Source organism: Apostichopus japonicus, chromosome 16 (assembly GCF_037975245.1).
Source record: "Apostichopus japonicus isolate 1M-3 chromosome 16, ASM3797524v1, whole genome shotgun sequence".
Classification (NCBI taxonomy): domain Eukaryota; kingdom Metazoa; phylum Echinodermata; class Holothuroidea; order Aspidochirotida; family Stichopodidae; genus Apostichopus; species Apostichopus japonicus.
The window spans coordinates 20,507,513-20,529,422 of record NC_092576.1 but is presented as its reverse complement, the minus strand read 5'-3'; the positions used below and the strand labels follow the sequence as shown (position 1 = coordinate 20,529,422).

The 21,910-nt window shown below is 36.1% G+C and overlaps 1 protein-coding gene across 2 annotated transcripts in view; it reads left to right on the top strand.

Annotated features, from left to right (window-relative positions):
• LOC139982884 (sushi domain-containing protein 2-like) overlaps positions 1-21,910 on the top strand; it is a 40,468-nt gene that overhangs the window by 13,928 nt on the left and 4,630 nt on the right. For both annotated transcript variants that reach the window (XM_071996039.1, XM_071996038.1), the window contains exons 6-17: positions 1,473-1,720; positions 2,955-3,092; positions 3,377-3,547; positions 8,826-9,080; positions 10,735-10,989; positions 11,490-11,681; positions 16,398-16,564; positions 18,190-18,305; positions 18,775-18,902; positions 19,725-19,860; positions 20,543-20,787; positions 21,211-21,356. In XM_071996039.1, the coding sequence (XP_071852140.1) occupies positions 1,473-1,720; positions 2,955-3,092; positions 3,377-3,547; positions 8,826-9,080; positions 10,735-10,989; positions 11,490-11,681; positions 16,398-16,564; positions 18,190-18,305; positions 18,775-18,902; positions 19,725-19,860; positions 20,543-20,787; positions 21,211-21,356 (2,197 nt within the window). The remainder of the gene's footprint in view (positions 1-1,472; positions 1,721-2,954; positions 3,093-3,376; positions 3,548-8,825; positions 9,081-10,734; positions 10,990-11,489; positions 11,682-16,397; positions 16,565-18,189; positions 18,306-18,774; positions 18,903-19,724; positions 19,861-20,542; positions 20,788-21,210; positions 21,357-21,910) is intronic.

Genomic DNA, 21,910 nt, shown 5'->3' with positions numbered 1-21,910 from the left:
ACACACACTGACTGTCATGTCAGTCCTATAACACACACTGACTGTCATGTCAATCCTATAACACACACTGACTGTCATGTCAGTCCTTTAACACACACTGACTGTCTTGTCAGTCCCATAACACACACTGACTGTCATGTCAGTCCTATAACACACACTGACTGTCATGTCAGTCCTATAACACACACTGACTGTCATGTCAGTCCTATAACACACACTGACTGTCGTGTCAGTCCTATAACACACACTGACAGTCATGTCAGTCCTATAACACAAACTGACTGTCATGTTAGTCCTATAACACACACTGACTATCGTTTTAGATCTATAACACACACTGACAGTCATGTCAGTCCTATAACACACACTGACAGTCATGTCAGTCCTATAACACAAACTGACTGTCGTGTTAGTCCTATAACACACACTGACTGCCATGTCAGTCCTATAACACAAACTGACTGTCATGTCAGTCCTATAACACACACTGACAGTCATGTCAGTCCTATAACACAAACTGACTGTCGTGTTAGTCCTATAACACACACTGACTGTCATGTCAGTCCTATTACACACAATGACTGTCATGTCAGTCCTATAACACAAACTGACTGTCATGTCAGTCCTATAACACACACAATGACTGTCATGTCAGTCCTTTAACAGACACTGACTGTCATGTCAGTCCTATAACACAAACTGACTGTCATGTCAGTCCTATTACACACAATGACTGCCATGTCAGTCCTATAACACACACTGACTGTCATGTCAGTCCTATAACACACACTGACTGTTGTTTTAGATCTATAACACACACTGACTGTCAGGTTAGTCCTATAACACACAGTGACTGCCTTGTCAGTCCTATAACACACACTGACTGTCATGTCAGTCCTATAACACACACTGACTGTTGTTTTAGATCTATAACACACACTGACTGTCATGTTAGTCCTATAACACACAGTGACTGCCATGTCAGTCCTATAACACACACTGACTGTCATGTCAGTCCTATAACACACACTGACTGTCGTTTTAGATCTATAACACACACCGACTGTCATGTCAATCCTATTACACACAATGACTGCAATGTCAGTCCTTTAACACACACTGACTGTCATGTCAGTCCTATAACACACACTGACTGTCATGTCAGTCCTATAACACACACTGACTGTCATGTCAGTCCTATAACACACACTGACTGTCATGTCAGTCCTATAACACACACTGATATAATCAGACAGCTGTGTGCTGTATAAATTAGTCGATATTTGACGTTTCACTGTCGTTTCTTAATTTAACATTGCATGAAATAACTCAGATTTAGCCTGCAATATTATTTATTATGATACATGATTTTTGTTATATGGAGACTGCGATTATTCATTGTGTGATCCTGCTTACCGCGATTGTTTTGTTAGCTGATTGTACTGTCCACTGTCTCATGTTATTGCTTTCAGTGACTTGGGCGGTGGACAGGAATGTTGCTACGATGAGGCAGGAAATATCTTGAACATCAGAAACAACCCTGGCGGTGGATTTGCCCATCGAGTGCATCACATTAGCAAGGTTCCGTTTTTCACCAACTTTGTTACTGATATCGTGCCATGGTTTCACTGTTGTTATCTGTCAAATGTGCCATTCTGTAGTCTGTTCCAAAGAGTTCGTACGTCACAATCATGCGAGGGATACCGAGGGCCACGATTAGGTAAATTCGGATTATTCCATTTTGTTCTGTTACAGTGACGTAATCGATAAGCTGAAGAACATTCACAGTGCGTCGTGAATTAGCTAGTGAATTACACAAACGGGAATTACAGTCTCTCGGAGAAGAATGACGTAAAAGGATGGGCGTCTTATGTTTGACAAATACATGAGAGCTAATATAGGCCTGGAATCTGATATCACAAAATGAAGACCGTATTGGAAGCTTCTTCAGAACTTATATCTATTTTCTTACTGATTAAAGAAAGTTAATAAACATGCTGGGGTACAACGACAATAAAATAATAACATGAATATTTGTCTCATAGAGACAACACTAAAACAGCAAGAATGAAGCTAACTAGAATCAGTTTATTTAATCTTGTAGACTCATGATATAATCATACCACAATTAGAGTAATGTGCTTCTTGTTCAAAGTATTAAGTGCTTAAAACACATTGTTGAGTGACGATTTAGATGTTTGCAATGATAATCATCATTACTTATGCTTGTATGTAATAAAGAATACAGATTTTGGTAAACTTGAAGTAGGTGATAACAGGCATTCTATAAATTATTTGGTGAAATTAGAAGACTTGGACAAGAACGCTAAACGTTCTTCTCTTTTAACTCAATGTCGTCTAAACTAACATGTTGGTATACGTGTTCAGTAAATACCCCATCGTTTGCACGTTTGCAACTAGCGATGCAACTCGCAGATCATTCAGATCGCTCCTTTGAATTTTTAATTAACAACGTCAGGAAATTTAATGACCATTGGAACACATATCTCTTACTTTTTTCCCTTTTTTCTCAACATTTCAATGAAAAGGGAAAAGTTTAACACAAGAAGACGAACTTTCGAAAAAAAAAAAACGACGAAAGTCGGACAGTTTGCTTTGACGTTTTGTGATAAATAGCGCAATTTCACTGAAAAGTAGAAACAGAGTCGATATTTCGAGAAAAATCCACAGATCGGGATGAAATAGTACTTCATATGAGTTAATGAGCCGAAAGATTGGTTACGAAAAAGCTACATTTCGGTTAAAAGTTGACATTTTGCCGTAGCATAATCACAATTTTGAAATAAAATAGTCTAGATTTAGAAATAAAAAATAAAAAAAAATGTGTAAATCAGTTAAAGCAATTTATTTTGGTAATGATAACTTACACACTGCACATGAGTTTTTCTGCTGTGGTCTATTACAATATATTTTGAATTAATTTTGTTTTTCAGTTTGGGCAGGTGGTGATCCGCATTTCCGCTCACTAGATGGGTTAGACTTTACCTACAACGGTCGTGGTGAATTTCTGTTCAGTGATGTAAACAACGGTCAGTTCGTGGCTCATATCAGAACCAGTCCAGTCTTAGGTGGTAAGTCATCTTCGTAGCATATACAATTGTACTAATATTGTGATGGAAGGATCGTTTCAATATATTTATCCAAATCTTTGGATTTTGTTCAAAATACTTATATTTGGGAAATGAAGTGTTTCGGGATGTCTGTTCCCAAGGTAACAGTAATTATAAAACAATGGTTTTAGGGTGACGTCTTGTGTAAAAACGGATGTTTGAAGGAACGTGGCCAACGAATTGGTTAGCCGTCGGTTAACGTGCTTTCGGTTCTTCCTAAAGAAGTGCTTCTCTGATTTGTATAGGTATTAATGCAACCATGATTACTGCAGTCGCCGCCAAACACAGAGATGGTGATGTCTTTCATATGGAGATAACAGACTCCGGCGAGACTGAGATTCGCATCCTGGTAACAGATGGTGACATTGGAAACATTGGAGTGGTATTTGATATGGAACCAGTGTGGACGTCAACCGGTATGTTGATTTCAGGTTTTGTTCTTTTGTCTCTTTAACGGAACTTGATATTACAGTTTCGAAGACAGCGTGGTTTCGCCAAATTTGACCTCGAACCTCAAAAGGAAAGAACGATGAGAAAGAATGTGAATGATTTCATACCTATTGGAATCGTTTATCTGAAATTTGAGGAATGGCAAGTCAGTATTGGAACATAACCACACTAAGCCTTTCTGATTGCAGCGTAGATCCGTGTAACTATAAACGTCGGTATATATATATATATATATATATATATGTATATATATATATATATAAATATCTATATATATTATTATATATATATATATATATATATATATATATATATATATATATATATATGTGTGTGTGTGTATATATATGTGTATATGTATATATATATATATACATACATATATATATATATATATATATATACTCTCTTAAAATGATAGACTGAAGAATTCAGTCTTCTTTGAGACTGAAATTTTTTTCAGTGTTATACACTGAGTTTAGACTGAGAAACACTCTACTTAGACTGTATTATCAGTTACACCGTTCAGTCGCTGTTTTGGACTGACTGTATTAACCAATCAGCTAATCACATGTGGCATGGCATCTTACCATTTTCAGTCTCTGTATTCCACTGAAAAATGTATCCAATCAGAGAACAGAAATGCGCCTACGTCATCCGAAAACTTGCAAATACGCAGCACAAAAAACAAGTGACAACGAGCGCTACAACTTGTGTACATATATACTACTATATTCTTCGCTTAGCCAGGTACTCGCTGTACTGTACGTACGCACGCCGTACACACAGCTAGGCATGAACGAGACAGACGACCGTATGTCTAAGCTAGAGTAAAGGTTATAAATTAGCAATGGCTGAGTCTTTAAGAACTTTCCTTACAAATAAAGGTTTCCACGAAGTGAAAACAGTTTTCGAGGGAAAGGTATGTATGTTTTTTGTTGTTTTCCAATTAATACAGAATAAAAGCTTGGCAGTTCGTAACGTTAGTTATTCTAGGCTTGTGCGCGAGGTAGGCCTAGCTAGGCTGTACCATAGCAAATAGGGCATAGGCTGTTGTTATAATTGGTGGGGCCTATTAACACGATCGTCGGCGAATAAGCACGCCGGTCCTGCATATGTACCCGATCGTCGGGCAAATCAGCTCGCCTGTCCTGCATATGTACCCGATCGTCGGGCGAATAAGCACGCTTGTCCTGCAATATGTACTCGATCGTCCCAAAATGAATCTAGCCTAGGCTAGGTTAACCTCATAACAAATACTTGGACATAATAATGCTCAAGAAATTGCAAAACAAAGGACTATTATGCATAGATTGTAAGCACCCTTAATTATTTGAAAAATGTAGTTACTGCTACAGCCATTACAGCATGAAGCTATCACGGTACCAGATCGTCTGGCAAATTAGCCCGCCTGTCCTGCATATGTACCCAATCGTCGGGCGAATAAGCACGCTTGTCAGGACTGCAATATGTACTCGATCGTCCCAAATGAATCTAGGCTAGGTTAACCTCATAACAAATACTTGAACATAACAATGCTGAAGAAATTGCAAAACACAGTACTATTATGCATAGATTGTAAGCACCCTTAATTATTTGAAAAAAATGTAGTTACTGCTACAGCCATTACAGCATGAAGCTATCACGATTCTGTTAAACAATTACCATTGTATTTAAATCATGTGGAAACTGGAAAAGAATTGGTATGCTTTTGCTATTTTATTAAACATATAGTGGGCCATCAGTCTTTACTATAAGATTTTACAGTAATATTACCATTCACTAATCTTATGAAATCAGTTTCTTTTACAAGCAGATAGACATATTAGTGAAATCAGTAGGCTAAAATGTAAATCATATTCCTTGTTCACTGGTTTTCTATGCTGATGAAATGGAATCAGGAGATGTCATGGACAATTTATCCTTAAAAAGAGAAATTTCTGAAAACAACTAACAACAAACCTTGCTTGGTAACCATGTACCTGCCAAAATCAACATTATAACCCATAAATGTTAGGTTGAATTTGAATCCACCTTCACATAACACATCTCACCCACCATGGATGACATATTGCTGCCTATCATGAATTGATATATCTCCTTCGTACAATGCCAGTCATGTTCTTCTTTCTCCATTCTCTCCTAAATATTATTCTAGTCTAGTCCACATCGAACTCTACCTCTCAACATATCTTTTTTTAAGAATGTTTTGATTCATACCATATTGCTTGTCCTTTATCACATTTATTTTTATCTTCACCAAACAGGAGGGCACAGATATTGAGAGCGCAGCACAGGGCAGACAAGGACAATATTGGCAGCCTTTCATCCTATCTCTCGGACCAGAATTGAACCCCAAACAATTCTTCATTGTGGCAGATAAACTGGCCATTCCAACAGGGACAGAGGCGTAGAACATACATTTAACATAGACTATAGACCCCCTCTACAACACTAGTTTTGTGAGTTCCATGCTTCCATGGTGTATGGAATTTTGCAACCAACAGAAGTGAAGTCTCTAGTTCGTATCCTTGCCACATCAATAAGGGCAGTCAGCATGGAGTAATTTCAAGGAGTGAATGTTACATTTTATTGCTCTGTAGGCCGGAACCCCGTCTGTCAGCGTGGAGTAACTTTAAAAGGGTGTGAAGACTCGCGCAAAAAGAAAGTCTAATGCCGGTAATCTGACCTAGTTTCAAATGAGGTGTGACAGAAGTGTTAGACACTGCCATGGATCCCAGAAAATACAAACACAGCTTGCTACCGTCGGTAATTAGACACTAGTGTACAGTCAGTACATACAGCTGCGGTCAATACCCACATCACAGTGTATAAACGATACAGCGATGAACATCTCAGGTCCAGCTAAAGATATCAAGGTATCACGTTTCATTACTGTCTGTCTTTGTTAGCGACACGAACAAACATCACTTGCAAGCAATAGAAAGTTAACTTTTTCAGATGGCTGCATGCTGTTTGGGACAAGTCTTCAATACCTTTAAGGAGTAACTAACACATACCCTAAAATGATAAATTGATTACCCAGAGTTTACCAACAGTTTTATATGAATAGGGCTCCAGAAATAAATATTTCATTGATTTTTGGTTGTCCAAAATGTTTTTTAATGATACTGATCTAATTATGAATGTAATTAAACAAACACCTAGTTGCCAAAAAAACTTTGTTGTATGATTTTTCGAGCATGTTATTTTAATGTTTACTTTAATGTTCCCACATTTCACTGCACTCACTATGTTGAAGGTTTATTTAATTAAGCAATTAATTAAGGTAATATTATTTATTATGCACAATATTCCATAACTTGTGCAATGAAAAGCAAGTAACCTGATTATTATAAATTCAGTAACTGTAGAAAATTCCATTTGAGAATATCCTTTCCTCATTATCTTTTAGTCGACTTTGAGTCACATTTTTTTTGCAGCTTGAGCCCGACATTAAATGATTCACGTCAGATAATTTACAAAACTTCAAAGTTTGATTGAATTCCCAATCATAATCACTATACATGATTACTATCAGAAAGTTAAGAAATAATTGAGGGTGGTATAATAGTCACATGTGCTGTTTTTGCATACAAATTTGCTTTATATGAATGCCATATCATGAAATTGTGAATGCAGTATATAATAATTCATGTTTATCTAATAGCCATTATGAAGTTAGTGCCATTCTGTTCACTGCTTGTAATATGTTGTTTTGTGTGTGCTGGATAATGACTTTCAGCAATCGCCAATCTATATCATTGAAACAAAGTATTTAAATGTTGACGGCACTGATATATAGTTTAACCATTCCTAATATTTTATAAATAACCTTCTAAAAATTTGTCATATGTTTTCCCCATTTTGAAATCATTCTAAGAAATTGTTGCTACTATACATTAATGATTTACAACTGGAAAAAAAGGCAATGTACCAGATCCATTGTACTATCGTCGTGTTTCCATCCTATCCCTTTTGTAAAGGTAGGATCGTATAGTTACTATATCCTTTACAGCGGAAAAGTTAAAGTTCAGTGAGATCGGGAGATGGGATCAGCTGGGTATATAACGACTCAATTTACAGCTGTGTTGTCAATGAATTCCAGGGTATTACCACCTGGTGGTAATATACAAAGAATTTAAAGTGCTTTCTGTTGCAGTGGTGTTGCCAGACATATGAATTTTGGTTGGTGTTATGTCTATTTGTGAATTCCCTCTTGGGGGAGGGGTTCCCCAGGCCACCCATTGGCGACACCACTGATCTGTTCTCAGCTCACCTAATCCTTTTTCAAAAAAATTAAAGAACATTTTAGATGGCCCAATTCAAGCAGAAATTTGACAGATTAATATTGAACTGAAAATATGTCACTGTTATGTAAAGCATCTTTTTAATTTGAACGTTTGTTGGAAAGATAACATGTTGTGTTGAACATCCCTCAGAATATTGTAGTTTTGATTTCTGTTTTTTTTTTAATATGATAACGAAAATTCTATAAGAATATATTAGTGAGTTAGTGGAAATAAAATTACTGTTCGGTGGATATTGACAATTATATTTCTTGATGGAATACCATTTTTAATGTACTTTGTGTGTGACTGTCACAACGATTTTCTGGTCTTTATAGCCTAACATGATTGGATGTGAAGGCGAAGTCACTCAATGAAGTAGCACCTTTCAGTAAATTCCCCTGCATTAACAGATCATTGAATGTTGTCTTTGATGATGGCCTTAAATGCATCTATATTGAAGAATTCCAGCACCAAGCTAACACGGAGGATCAATAGAAAAGCTTGTTCAATCCAGGATTTGAAGTTTATAAGATTGACAGTATAGCTGTGATGTGTAATAATTCAGTCTAAAGGACCGACTGTTCAGTCTGATTTCAGTCTAATAGACTGAGCATATTCAATCTAATTAAGACTGGTGCTGCAATAAATCAGTCTAAACTGCTGACTGTTCAGTCTAAAGTGGTTTGATTTTCAGTCTATTAGACTGCAGAGTACTCAGTCTAATTAAGACTGACCTTCAGTCTTTACATTTCAGACTGAAATTCAGTCTAAGTAGTCTGATCCCTTATCCCATCCATCATTAGACTGAAATTTCAGTCGATTAGACTGAAATTTCAGTCTCTCATTTTAAGAGAGTATACCCATATATATATATATATATATATATATATATATATATATATATATATATATACCCATATATATACATTCGATGTCCATGCTTCTTCAACAGGTGTTGAAATATCTCAAGAAGTCGAGGATGGAGTGGCCACTGTAGTGGCACAGTTCGAAGATGCGATAGCTCTCCGTGTAACTGAAAGCCAAGGAATGTTGCTTGTGCGGTTATTATTGCCACAGACTTTAATGAACTCGCCAACACTAGGACTTCTCGGTGTCTGGAACGGAAATACCGGAGATGATCTCACAGACAGTGACGGTGTTATACAATCCAATACTTTCGAAGGAATATTAGACTTTGGAAATTCATGTAAATGTCTTTGTCTTTCATCATTATTTCTGTTATAACGTTCTTACAAGCATTAGTGGCCTTAACACTCTTAAAATGGATAAGGATAAGCCTATGGAAGTTCCTTTATTGTTAACAGTGCTATCAGCTTCAAAAACAGCGATCGCGTAAATACATCTATGTAATACTTGTTCGTTCGTGTAACAGCGATCGCGTAAATACATCTATGTAATACTTGTTCGTTCGTGTAACAGCGATCGCGTAAATACATCTATGTAATACTTGTTCGTTCGTGTAACAGCGATCGCGTAAATACATCTATGTAATACTTGTTCGTGTAACAGCGATCGCTTAAATACATCTATGTAATACGTGTTCGTTCGTATAACAGCGATCGTGTAAATACATCTATGTAATAGGTATTCGTTCGTTCAACAGCGATCGCGTAAATACATCTATGTAGTACTTGTTCGTTCGTGTAACAGCGATCGCGTAAATACATCTATGTAATACTTGTTCGTTCGTGTAACAGCGATCGCCTAAAGACATCTATGTAATACGTGTTCGTTCGTATAACAGCGATCGTGTAAATACATCTTTGTAATACTTGTTCGTTTTTTGTGCCAAATTTTGTGCCAAAATGTGCAAAATTGCTGCCCACCTCATACCCATCAAGGCAATGAAGTGACATTGTGTGGGTTTGTGTGTGTGCGTGTGTGTGCATGTGTGAACAAAAAGAATAAGTAGTGTACTTTTTCTAAACCGTTGGTCCGATTGACTTCTAACTTTGGTGTTGTGTGCTCATGGGTATATTTTACAGTGTCTGCGTGAATTATGATGTCATAGAACCAAAGTTCAAACAACATAAATAGCATACTTTGGCCATTACGCGCAAACCAAAATGAAATTTATGCCGAAATCCTCAATCTCATGTAAGATATTTGAATTACTGTAAAACGCCAGAGGTTAGTTGATCAAAAGAGGTCAATAGTTCAAAACTTGCCATGTTAATAGCAAGAAAAAAACGTCATGCAACTACAACATGATCTCACGCTGGTGGACTTCAAGCTTGGTGGTTATGAGTCTGGGCCTGGGGTGTAGTACATTCGTTACATAAAACTTCATAGGGGTAACATGTCAGAGGTCAAACAAAGAAAAACAGTATTTCAGCTTCACGTGATGACCGAGATAGCCGCAAGCCCATGTAGTATGTGAGACTCGGCAAATTTACATTACATTTATTAATATAACCCGCTAACAGCCGCATCTTCAATGAAAGACAAAGTTCAAACTTGGTCAAAGTTGAGAATGCAACAAAATGACAATGGACGAAAATGTGTCGCAAACTTCCCTTAAATCTTAAAGGGATATCCTATCCGCTGTCATTAATTTATTTACAACTTGCTGGCAATATAAACGTAATTAAAACAAATGAAGCTGTAAAGCGACATCATAGCTGAAAGTGTTATGCCAACATAAAAAGTATAATAACTGTTTTAAACTTCTTATTTGAAATGAACGACTAGATCGTATTACATAACATGTCGATGGTAATGAGTTCATCATAGTAATTACAACATAGTGATGACATCATAGTGGTTATGTACCCACATTTTAAGATAAGTTATGCAACTTCATGGATTGAAAACTTGTTTCTTCTTGTATATCCTTAAAGGGAACGTCTCTGTTGAAGACAGCTTGTTCTACAGACAGCCAGGAGTGGTGCCAGTTGTCTTCTATCCTGATTTCCAGCCGGTTGAATTCCCTTCAAACCCATTAGTGTCGGATCTGCAGTTACTGAACACATGCGATGGAGATCCTTTCTGTGCATTCGATTTTCTTGCCACTGGAAATCAAAATATAGCTGAAACGACCATGAATGCGGTAGACACTTTTGTAGCAGATACGGCAGAAATTGAGTTGAATGAAGGTACGGGTGTAATGCAGCGATGCACCGGGGGCCTTTAAATTCTGCTTGTATCGTTAAAAGATGGGCAATACTGCATCCATTATAGAAACCTTGGGACGCAAGACTTCATTAAACGTACCCCCCCCCCCCCATAGAACGTACCCCCTTCCATTAAACGCGGTTAACTGTACTATTCAACATTAGGATACATCTCAATGGGTTGCTACACATTAAACCAGATTATTCTTCGGAGATAATCAAGTACACTCTTGTAGATGCATTCCGTAAGGTTTGTTACACTGTACTGCCGTGAAGAGCAAGTTCTTGTGCTCCGACCATTTGCTATCTGGACACACATCCCTCAAAGCACATTTTCCCGCTGTCTGTATGCAGAAATTTATTTTGTTTATAACAAGAACCTATAAATACTTTAGCCTAGTATGAAAACGTCTGCTTGAAAGAAGGACTGGCCTTATTTTAATATTTACACAGTTTTCGAGAACTCATACTTTTCTTTACAGCAACTTGTCCATCTCTTGAAGAAACTGCAGAACTTAGAGTGATAGTGTCGGGAAGTATGGTTGGTCAGAACGCTTCATACTTCTGCATCGGTGGATACACTCTGATTGGCAGTGAGGTCACTGTTTGTACAGTAAACCAATTGGGGACACCTTTTTGGTCTAATCCACCACCAACTTGCCAATTAAATTTGGGTAAACAAACTCCTCACGATAGTAACATTCAACTGTGATGAATAACTGATATGGTTGTAGGCCCATTCTGTATTACTATAGTAACATTAAACCGTGATGAATAACTGATATGGTTGTAGGCCCATTCTGTATTACTATAGTAACATTAAACCGTGATGAATAACTGATGTGGTTGTAGGCCCATTCTGTATTACTATAGTAACATTAAACCGTGATGAATAACTGATATGGTTGTAGGCCCATTCTGTATTACTATAGTAACATTAAACCGTGATGAACAACTGATATGGTTGTAGGCCCATTCTGTATTACTATAGTAACATTAAACCGTGATGAATAACTGATATGGTTGTAGGCCCATTCTGTATTACTATAGTAACATTAAACCGTGATGAATAACTGATATGGTTGTAGGCCCATTCTGTATTACTATAGTAACATTAAACCGTGATGAATAACTGATATGGTTGTAGGCCCATTCTGTATTACTATAGTAACATTAAACCGTGATGAATAACTGATATGGTTGTAGGCCCATTCTGTATTACTATAGTAACATTAAACCGTGAAGAATAACTGATATGGTTGTAGGCCCATTCTGTATTACTATAGTAACATTAAACCGTGATGAATAACTGATATGGTTGTAGGCCCATTCTGTATTACTATAGTAACATTAAACCGTGATGAATAACTGATATGGTTGTAGGCCCATTCTGTATTACTATAGTAACATTAAACCGTGATGAATAACTGATATGGCTGTAGGCCCATTCTGTATTACTATAGAAACATTAAACCGTGATGAATAACTGATATGGTTGTAGGCCCATTCTGTATTACTATAGTAACATTAAACCGTGATGAACAACTGATATGGTTGTAGGCCCATTCTGTATTACTATAGTAACATTAAACCGTGATGAGTAACTGATATGGTTGTAGGCCCATTCTGTATTACTATAGTAACATTAAACCGTGATGAATAACTGATATGGTTGTAGGCCCATTCTGTATTACTATAGTAACATTAAACCGTGATGAATAACTGATATGGTTGTAGGCCCATTCTGTATTACTATAGTAACATTAAACCGTGATGAATAACTGATATGGTTGTAGGCCCATTCTGTATTACTATAGTAACATTAAACCGTGATGAATAACTGATGTGGTTGTAGGCCCATTCTGTATTACTATAGTAACATTAAACCGTGATGAATAACTGATGTGGTTGTATAGGCCCATTCTGTATTACTATAGTAACATTAAACCGTGATGAATAACTGATGTGGTTGTATAGGCCCATTCTGTATTACTATAGTAACATTAAACCGTGATGAATAACTGATGTGGTTGTATAGGCCCATTCTGTATTACCATAGTAACATTAAACCGTGATGAACAACTGATATGGTTGTAGGCCCATTCTGTATTACTATAGTAACATTAAACCGTGATGAATAACTGATATGGTTGTAGGCCCATTCTGTATTACTATAGTAACATCAAACCGTGAAGAATAACTGATATGGTTGTAGGCCCATTCTGTATTACTATAGTAACATTAAACCGTGATGAATAACTGATATGGTTGTAGGCCCATTCTGTATTACTATAGTAACATTAAACCGTGATGAATAACTGATATGGTTGTAGGCCCATTCTGTATTACTATAGTAACATTAAACCGTGATGAATAACTGATATGGTTGTAGGCCCATTCTGTATTACTATAGTAACATTAAACCGTGATGAATAACTGATATGGTTGTAGGCCCATTCTGTATTACTATAGTAACATTAAACCGTGATGAATAACTGATATGGTTGTAGGCCCATTCTGTATTACTATAGTAACATTAAACCGTGATGAATAACTGATATGGTTGTAGGCCCATTCTGTATTACTATAGTAACATTAAACCGTGATGAATAACTGATATGGTTGTAGGCCCATTCTGTATTACTATAGTAACATTAAACCGTGATGAACAACTGATATGGTTGTAGGCCCATTCTGTATTACTATAGTAACATTAAACCGTGATGAACAACTGATATGGTTGTAGGCCCATTCTGTATTACTATAGTAACATTAAACCGTGATGAACAACTGATATGGTTGTAGGCCCATTCTGTATTACTATAGTAACATTAAACCGTGATGAATAACTGATATGGTTGTAGGCCCATTCTGTATTACTATAGTAACATTAAACCGTGATGAATAACTGATATGGTTGTAGGCCCATTCTGTATTACTATAGTAACATTAAACCGTGATGAATAACTGATATGGTTGTAGGCCCATTCTGTATTACTATAGTAACATTAAACCGTGATAAATAACTGATATGGTTGTAGGCCCATTCTGTATTACTATAGTAACATTAAACCGTGATGAGTAACTGATATGGTTGTAGGCCCATTCTGTATTACTATAGTAACATTAAACCGTGATGAATAACTGATATGGTTGTAGGCCCATTCTGTATTACTATAGTAACATTAAACCGTGATGAATAACTGATATGGTTGTAGGCCCATTCTGTATTACTATAGTAACATTAAACCGTGATGAACAACTGATATGGTTGTAGGCCCATTCTGTATTACTATAGTAACATCAAACCGTGATGAATAACTGATATGGTTGTAGGCCCATTCTGTATTACTATAGTAACATTAAACCGTGATGAATAACTGATATGGTTGTAGGCCCATTCTGTATTACTATAGTAACATTAAACCGTGATGAACAACTGATATGGTTGTAGGCCCATTCTGTATTACTATAGTAACATTAAACCGTGATGAACAACTGATATGGTTGTAGGCCCATTCTGTATTACTATAGTAACATTAAACCGTGATGAATAACTGATATGGTTGTAGGCCCATTCTGTATTACTATAGTAACATTAAACCGTGATGAATAACTGATATGGTTGTAGGCCCATTCTGTATTACTATAGTAACATTAAACCGTGATGAACAACTGATATGGTTGTAGGCCCATTCTGTATTACTATAGTAACATTAAACCGTGATGAACAACTGATATGGTTGTAGGCCCATTCTGTATTACTATAGTAACATTAAACCGTGATGAATAACTGATATGGTTGTAGGCCCATTCTGTATTACTATAGTAACATTAAACCGTGATGAATAACTGATATGGTTGTAGGCCCATTCTGTATTACTATAGAAACATTAAACCGTGATGAACAACTGATATGGTTGTAGGCCCATTCTGTATTACTATAGTAACATTAAACCGTGATGAATAACTGATATGGTTGTAGGCCCATTCTGTATTACTATAGTAACATTAAACCGTGATGAATAACTGATATGGTTGTAGGCCCATTCTGTATTACTATAGTAACATTAAACCGTGATGAACAACTGATATGGTTGTAGGCCCATTCTGTATTACTATAGTAACATTAAACCGTGATGAACAACTGATATGGTTGTAGGCCCATTCTGTATTACTATAGTAACATTCAACCGTGATGAACAACTGATATGGTTGTAGGCCCATTCTGTATTACTATAGTAACATTCAACCGTGATGAATAACTGATATGGTTGTAGGCCCATTCTGTATTACTATAGTAACATTAAACCGTGATGAATAACTGATATGGTTGTAGGCCCATTCTGTATTACTATAGTAACATTCAACCGTGATGAACAACTGATATGGTTGTAGGCCCATTCTGTATTACTATAGTAACATTCAACCGTGATGAATAACTGATATGGTTGTAGGCCCATTCTGTATTACTATAGTAACATTCAACCGTGATGAATAACTGATATGGTTGTAGGCCCATTCTGTATTACTATAGTAACATTCAACCGTGATGAATAACTGATATGGTTGTAGGCCCATTCTGTATTACTATAGTAACATTAAACCGTGATGAATAACTGATATGGTTGTAGGCCCATTCTGTATACTGTTTCTTCTTGTGTACCAGTCCTCCATTCAAATCATACATCGATTCTCCTGTATTTGAACAGTGTATAGAACTGCTGTGAATTCAACATAGTGTAAACCTATAGCTTTTCGATATACCGGAGTTTACGAGCTTAATTGTCAGCAAAAAAATTATTCTCCTAGACGAGTGATTTATAACAGTAACGATGATAAATTAATATATCTTTAACAATGATTTATGTTCAACTAGTCTCTACAAATAATAACACGTCATAAAGTATCTGCATATCAGAACACACAATAAAGTATCTACACATAATAACACATAATACAGTCTCCACAAATTATAACACATAATACAGTCTCTACACATCATAACACATAGTAAAGTCTCTACACATCATAACACATAGTACAGTCTCTACACATCATAATGCATGATAAAGTCTCTAGATATCATAACACATCATAAAGTATCTACAAATAATAACACATCATAAAGTATCTACACATTATAACACAAATACAGTCTCTACACATCATACGACATACGGTGACTTCAACATTCTTTCTTGCTTGCGAGTATCAATGGCCCAATTGCATTCTGATTGATGAAGTTGTTGATCGGTTACTTATAAACTACATCACTATGATAGAAGTGACTTTATAGGTTTCATACTTTCTGGTACCCCAGTCAGTACCTGTCCCGATTTTTCCTTTTAGTTCCCCCAGTGATTGCCTCTCCCGATTCTTCCTTTTAGTTCCCCCAGTGAGTACCTGTCCTGATGGATGGACCTACTCTGCAGGTCGGTGCTACCTCGTGATAAGTGACAATGCCTTGTTTACGTCAGACTACGAGGGCAGATCACTGGCATGCCAGGCACTTCAAGGGAACCTAGCAATCTTGGAGCCGTACAACTCTAACTTGGTGAGCAGACAATCACCAATGTTAATGGTTATTGACATTGAGCACAGAAAACTTAAAGGATGGATTTAGGCACAAAATAAATTTGAGATGTTAAACCAGTTAAAATACTACCAGGCTCCCTTCTAGTCGTATCCCTACACTAAGTTTATTAAATCATCCTTTAAACATCTCATCAAGTAAAGTGCCCGTTTAACTTACTTTAAACACAGGTCAGTTGTTTAGATGCTATACACTAAACCCAGCTGGGACACAGCAATAGTATGGTCTCAATAGCATACTATCTGTACAACGTATTACAATATTCAATAATAAATGGTGTTAACTGTCCCTCCAAAGATGCGCTTATACATTCATATGGAATGAAAAGAAAATGTTTTGCCTGAGTTTATAAGAGTTTAGAAAACAATGGATTAACATTGTCATTAAGTTCTGTACTGATCGGATATCAGCAACGCTCAGTACAGAACTTAATGTTCTGTACATTAAGGTAGCAATGAAGAAACATTTAGGGATTTATAATATTTAAAGCTGAATATTATGGATAGCTATAGAAACATTACTAGCATCCATATTGTTTATTGGACATATAAAGACTAAACTTCTACCTCAGGTCAGTATATATGTATGTGTTACTTGATCGCACTTTTACTCACAACTGACCTCAAATGAAAATTAATTCAATGGTAGTCCATATTCGTTCCCTTACGTTATTATTCATTTTTTAAACACACCTTTTATACTTCACATTAACAAACTTCTACATACGGGACTTTTACGAACTAAATGTTACGTGAAATGTCCTTGAGTTTCGTTTAGGTTCGATATTACCCGAGTGTGGAATTTTCCGTCGTGTAATGGGTATCAGGCAGCCACTACTTACAATTGTTCATGGCACGGTAACATGGTTAATGTAATATGATACCGGCTTAGGTCAAAATTATTGAAACATTACAATGTTGTCCAAAATGTGAAGATCTCTCTGTAAATATGTTAGAATAAGAAACAAACAAACAATTGTTCACTTAATATCGTACAATTTGCAACAAACTGATCAATTTAGTTGCAAAATGACAAAATTATTACTTATCAAATTGATGAATTTTTCATTCAAGGAAAATGACTATTTTAACAATTTTCTGAAAATATTAAAATCTTATTTCGACCATTTGTGACAAATATCAATATACCCACTTAGTTAATTCACCATTTTGAAACAAAATGTTGAACTGATTGAGAAAAGAGTGATCAATTGAACAATTTAATGTAAATTGTCGATTATTAAAATTCCTAACTGAACAAGTAAAAGTACATTTTGCACAAATTTTGGAATGAAAAGTATCTGTCTCAAGGTATTGTACAAACGGTGTTTTCCAGGTGTATTCCTAGCCCAGTATCATAGACGTGCTATTTAACTACTCTCAATCAAAGTATTTATATATATTATGTGATGTAGCGATATATATATTGATATTCTGATTGATGTATAGGTTCCGGCCAGTCTTTGATCACCGCAATACAATGCTCATCAGTTCTATTTCTTGTTCTACACCATGCGAGTGATATTTGAACACTCCCCTCTTATGTGTATCTGTCTTATTAAGAAATATCTGATGTTTGTATTTCAGGACCTCTTAAATCAGCTCACTGCGAACACGGTTGGTGAACTGTTTGCTATTGGTCTTGACGACTTAGCGGTCGAGGGCGTGTTTCGATGGCAAGATGGAACCATTCCAACACAAACGTAATGCTGATCTAATATTCGTAATGTACATCTTATCTAAGTTAATGTTTTTTCTTTAAACTATGAATGTTGCTCTTATATAAGTAATGTGACTCTCATATTGATAATGTATATACTATATTGTGAATTTTGCTCTTATATTCGTAATGTAAATATTATATTTGTAATGTAGCTATAAAATCCGTTTGCCTTTGCTGTCACTATGAGAAGTTTATACACAATTTAGAGGGTCTTGCCACAAAGGCTGCAATTGTTTAGACCAATGATTCATAATTCACAATAAAAGAGTCAAATCGAATATATATATACAAGATAATGTAATAGTAAATATTATCCAAACTTAACCAAACCAACAGGAAAATTTTATTCCAAAGGAAACGAATCAGGGAGTTTTAGTAATATTGTTTAAGGATTGGAGAAATACTGACAGCATTTCTCTTTAAAAAACTCGTATTATTTGTTCTGATAGGGCCTGGGGGTCTGGCCAACCTATGATTGGATTTAACAATGAAGATTGTGTGTTCATCCAGTCAGGAGATCTGTCCTGGGTAGACGCGCCCTGTAACACAGCTGCGCAAATCATTTGCGAACGACATGGTAAACATTATATTTAAAGGCGCACATTAGCAGAGTTTTACCAACCGTATCATATACTACGCACGTTAACATCATCATACATCCGTCAACAAATTCTTACAATGTTATATGATGTTAAAGCCTTCAATTCTCTTTGTAATTTGCTTTAATGTCTATACTTCAGTCTAGCAAGATTAAAATGAACTTGCAAGTTTTGCGAGTAAAACATAATTTTAGTGACTCAGAGTTTCTATAGTAAAACGATTTGTTATTCTTTAATTGGCAGCAGTAGAAGGCTTGAACACACATAGAATGACTATTAAGATTTATGGCTTTCCAATTATAGCTTAAATCTTAATCCATTTGATCAGAATGCAAATCCAACCTAAATTACTGCCGGTAAAATAAACAGATGTCTGTACCTCGTGGTATAAATCATGTTGGTCATAGGTGGCGGGTCAACTAGCGTGGCACACGATACAGTTTACCCCTTAAAATAGCCCGGTAAATATAATTGATCATTAGTACGTAATGTAATGATAGCTTCCTCGGAATCCTTTGTCATTGCGAGGAATAACATCTACTAAACTAATTTCAAGCTTTACACCGCTGCTCTTAAACTGAGAAATGTGGACATCGTCACTGTCACTAAGTAGTGACATTTTCCAAAAATTTCTGCAATACGTTATTCATAACTATACTAACAAATAATAATGGTTATGTCCTTGCATCGACACACTGTTGTTGTATAATACGATGTGTATAAACAAATATATGAGTAGTCATACATAAAACTACGTGTTTTTAAATGCTTAAAAGTGTAAAATGTTGTTTTTTATCTAGCATCACGTGATACAAACGTCTGTGGTACCAACGCACAGTCTGCCCTAGGCTTCATGCTAGGACCTGAATCCGATTCAAGGCGATGCGTGGCGACTCTTATAAATGAGAAGTGGGCTGTGACCTCCGCCACTTGCGGGTGAGTCTTAACCAACTCGGAGTTCTCCGTGCTTAGGAATAGCAGACAACAAATAGAGAGTAAATAAACACAACAACTACAACGTTTACAGCAACCGAGCATGAACTTAGCCATCAATTAAACAACAATATAAGATCAAAAACAAACACAACGACAATAAATTAACGACAAGAGCAACATCAGCTGCAAAGACACAGCAACGGTCTATCTTATCTGTGAATGAAGAAATTATAATCAGTTGTAATTAATATGATCATAAATAGATAAGACCTATATATAGAGATTAGAGCATATGATTTTATAAGGTACTTGTGATATCAAATATACTGTCCAACATGCGATTACATAAAGGGATAAAGTACCTGGAAACACTGCTGGAGACCTGGACGTGAAAGGGATTATGAACTATAAGTGTTTATGACCATAACGATCATGATAAACATGTAGGTTGACATTACATAAACTGTTAAAATATAGGTAAACACGGTGTAGTCAGCTACAAACTTGTGGTCATTTTAGAAATCGGGCAATTTGTGTCGCTATGTAGTCCTGTTAAGCCCATACTCTGCATTCTTATAGGTGCGTCATTATTATTATTATTTTGTTTGTGGATTTCTTGGGTAGATTTGTTGATTCTTACTTACTCAGAAGTCCTGTAACTCGCTGTTTTTGTTACTCACAGATGGGCTGATCGTGTTGTTTTCGGAACTACTGCTTTCACTGACAATCCCTTACCTCCAGCCCAAGTCCGGGAGTTTGTTTTCTTCATCCATCCGTTTTACGACAGAGTTACGAAACGCTACGACATTGCCCTTTTGATGCTGGATGAATCTGTGACGTTTACGCCCTCGGTGAATCCAATGTGTGTCCACACGTCAGAGTCGAGTACTAATTGTGCTTCTTCTAGTTGGGGTTTCTTTCAAAATGGTGAGAAACAACTAAGTAAAGCTGATATTGGTTTAACATGATAATGGAATATTTTTTATCATGTGTGTGTTTTTTTTTTTTTTACAAAAAGGTGTCAAGAAGAAGAAGAAATTACTGATCTCATATCTGATGAAACTACATCCTGATCGGCCCAGAATTAATAGGAGCATGAAATATAATTGATGTCACCATTAAGTAGCATTTATGTTAGCATTCATACCCGACTCTTGACCACTACTGCCACCATATTCGTGATAGGTTGTCAAATAACATTTGTCGGGTCGACCAATTGAAAACATAGTAAGATTATTTTACACACTATAAGGTCATTAGAATCATAACATCATCCGGGCCTTTGACGTTTTGCAGCTTTTAATAATGTAATGTTCCATGATCCTCTACTTTCTTTCGGTTTGTTTTTAGTTCTTCCGACCACTATCCAGACCAATGCCTTCATGCGTGTTCAAAACGATCTCTGTACAACTTCTGTAGATCCGTTTGGATCATCCGATAATGGGATTAAGGATTGCATCGCAAACCAAGATGTCGACACTTCGGTGCCATGTGAGGTAAATGAATATTATCAATAAAATTGTGGAAATCGCTACGAATAACGTGAACAATCTGGATATGTTACAGCTTCCAAGATTTCCCCTTCTGGGCTTCAGGGCATCATAACACTGAGAGAAACTCTGAGTTAGCCGGCAACTCTTAGTATTATATAGCATTATAACTTAGTTTCGTTATTAGTTTTATATAGTATTATAACTTAGTTTCGTTATTAAGAAAAGGATGTAACTCAATAGCTGAGTAGCTTGTTACTCGTGTGTGTCATGCAAGATCCCAATAAAACAATTTAACATATTAACCCTACGCTTATCTTATAAAAAAGAAGAAATGATGTCAGTTTCAAACTTAATGGCTATAACAAATACAAAGCAGAACACCTATTAATATGTAAAACCTCATGAAAACCTTTGTTTTAGCTGAATGATGTAAAACTTAAAATCTCAACAAATCTTATATAAATACGAACAAAGTAAAAATAACTGGAGGATTATAAACACAATTAATAAAGACAATTATAAACGAAAGTGAACAGCGATAACTAATGCATAGAAAT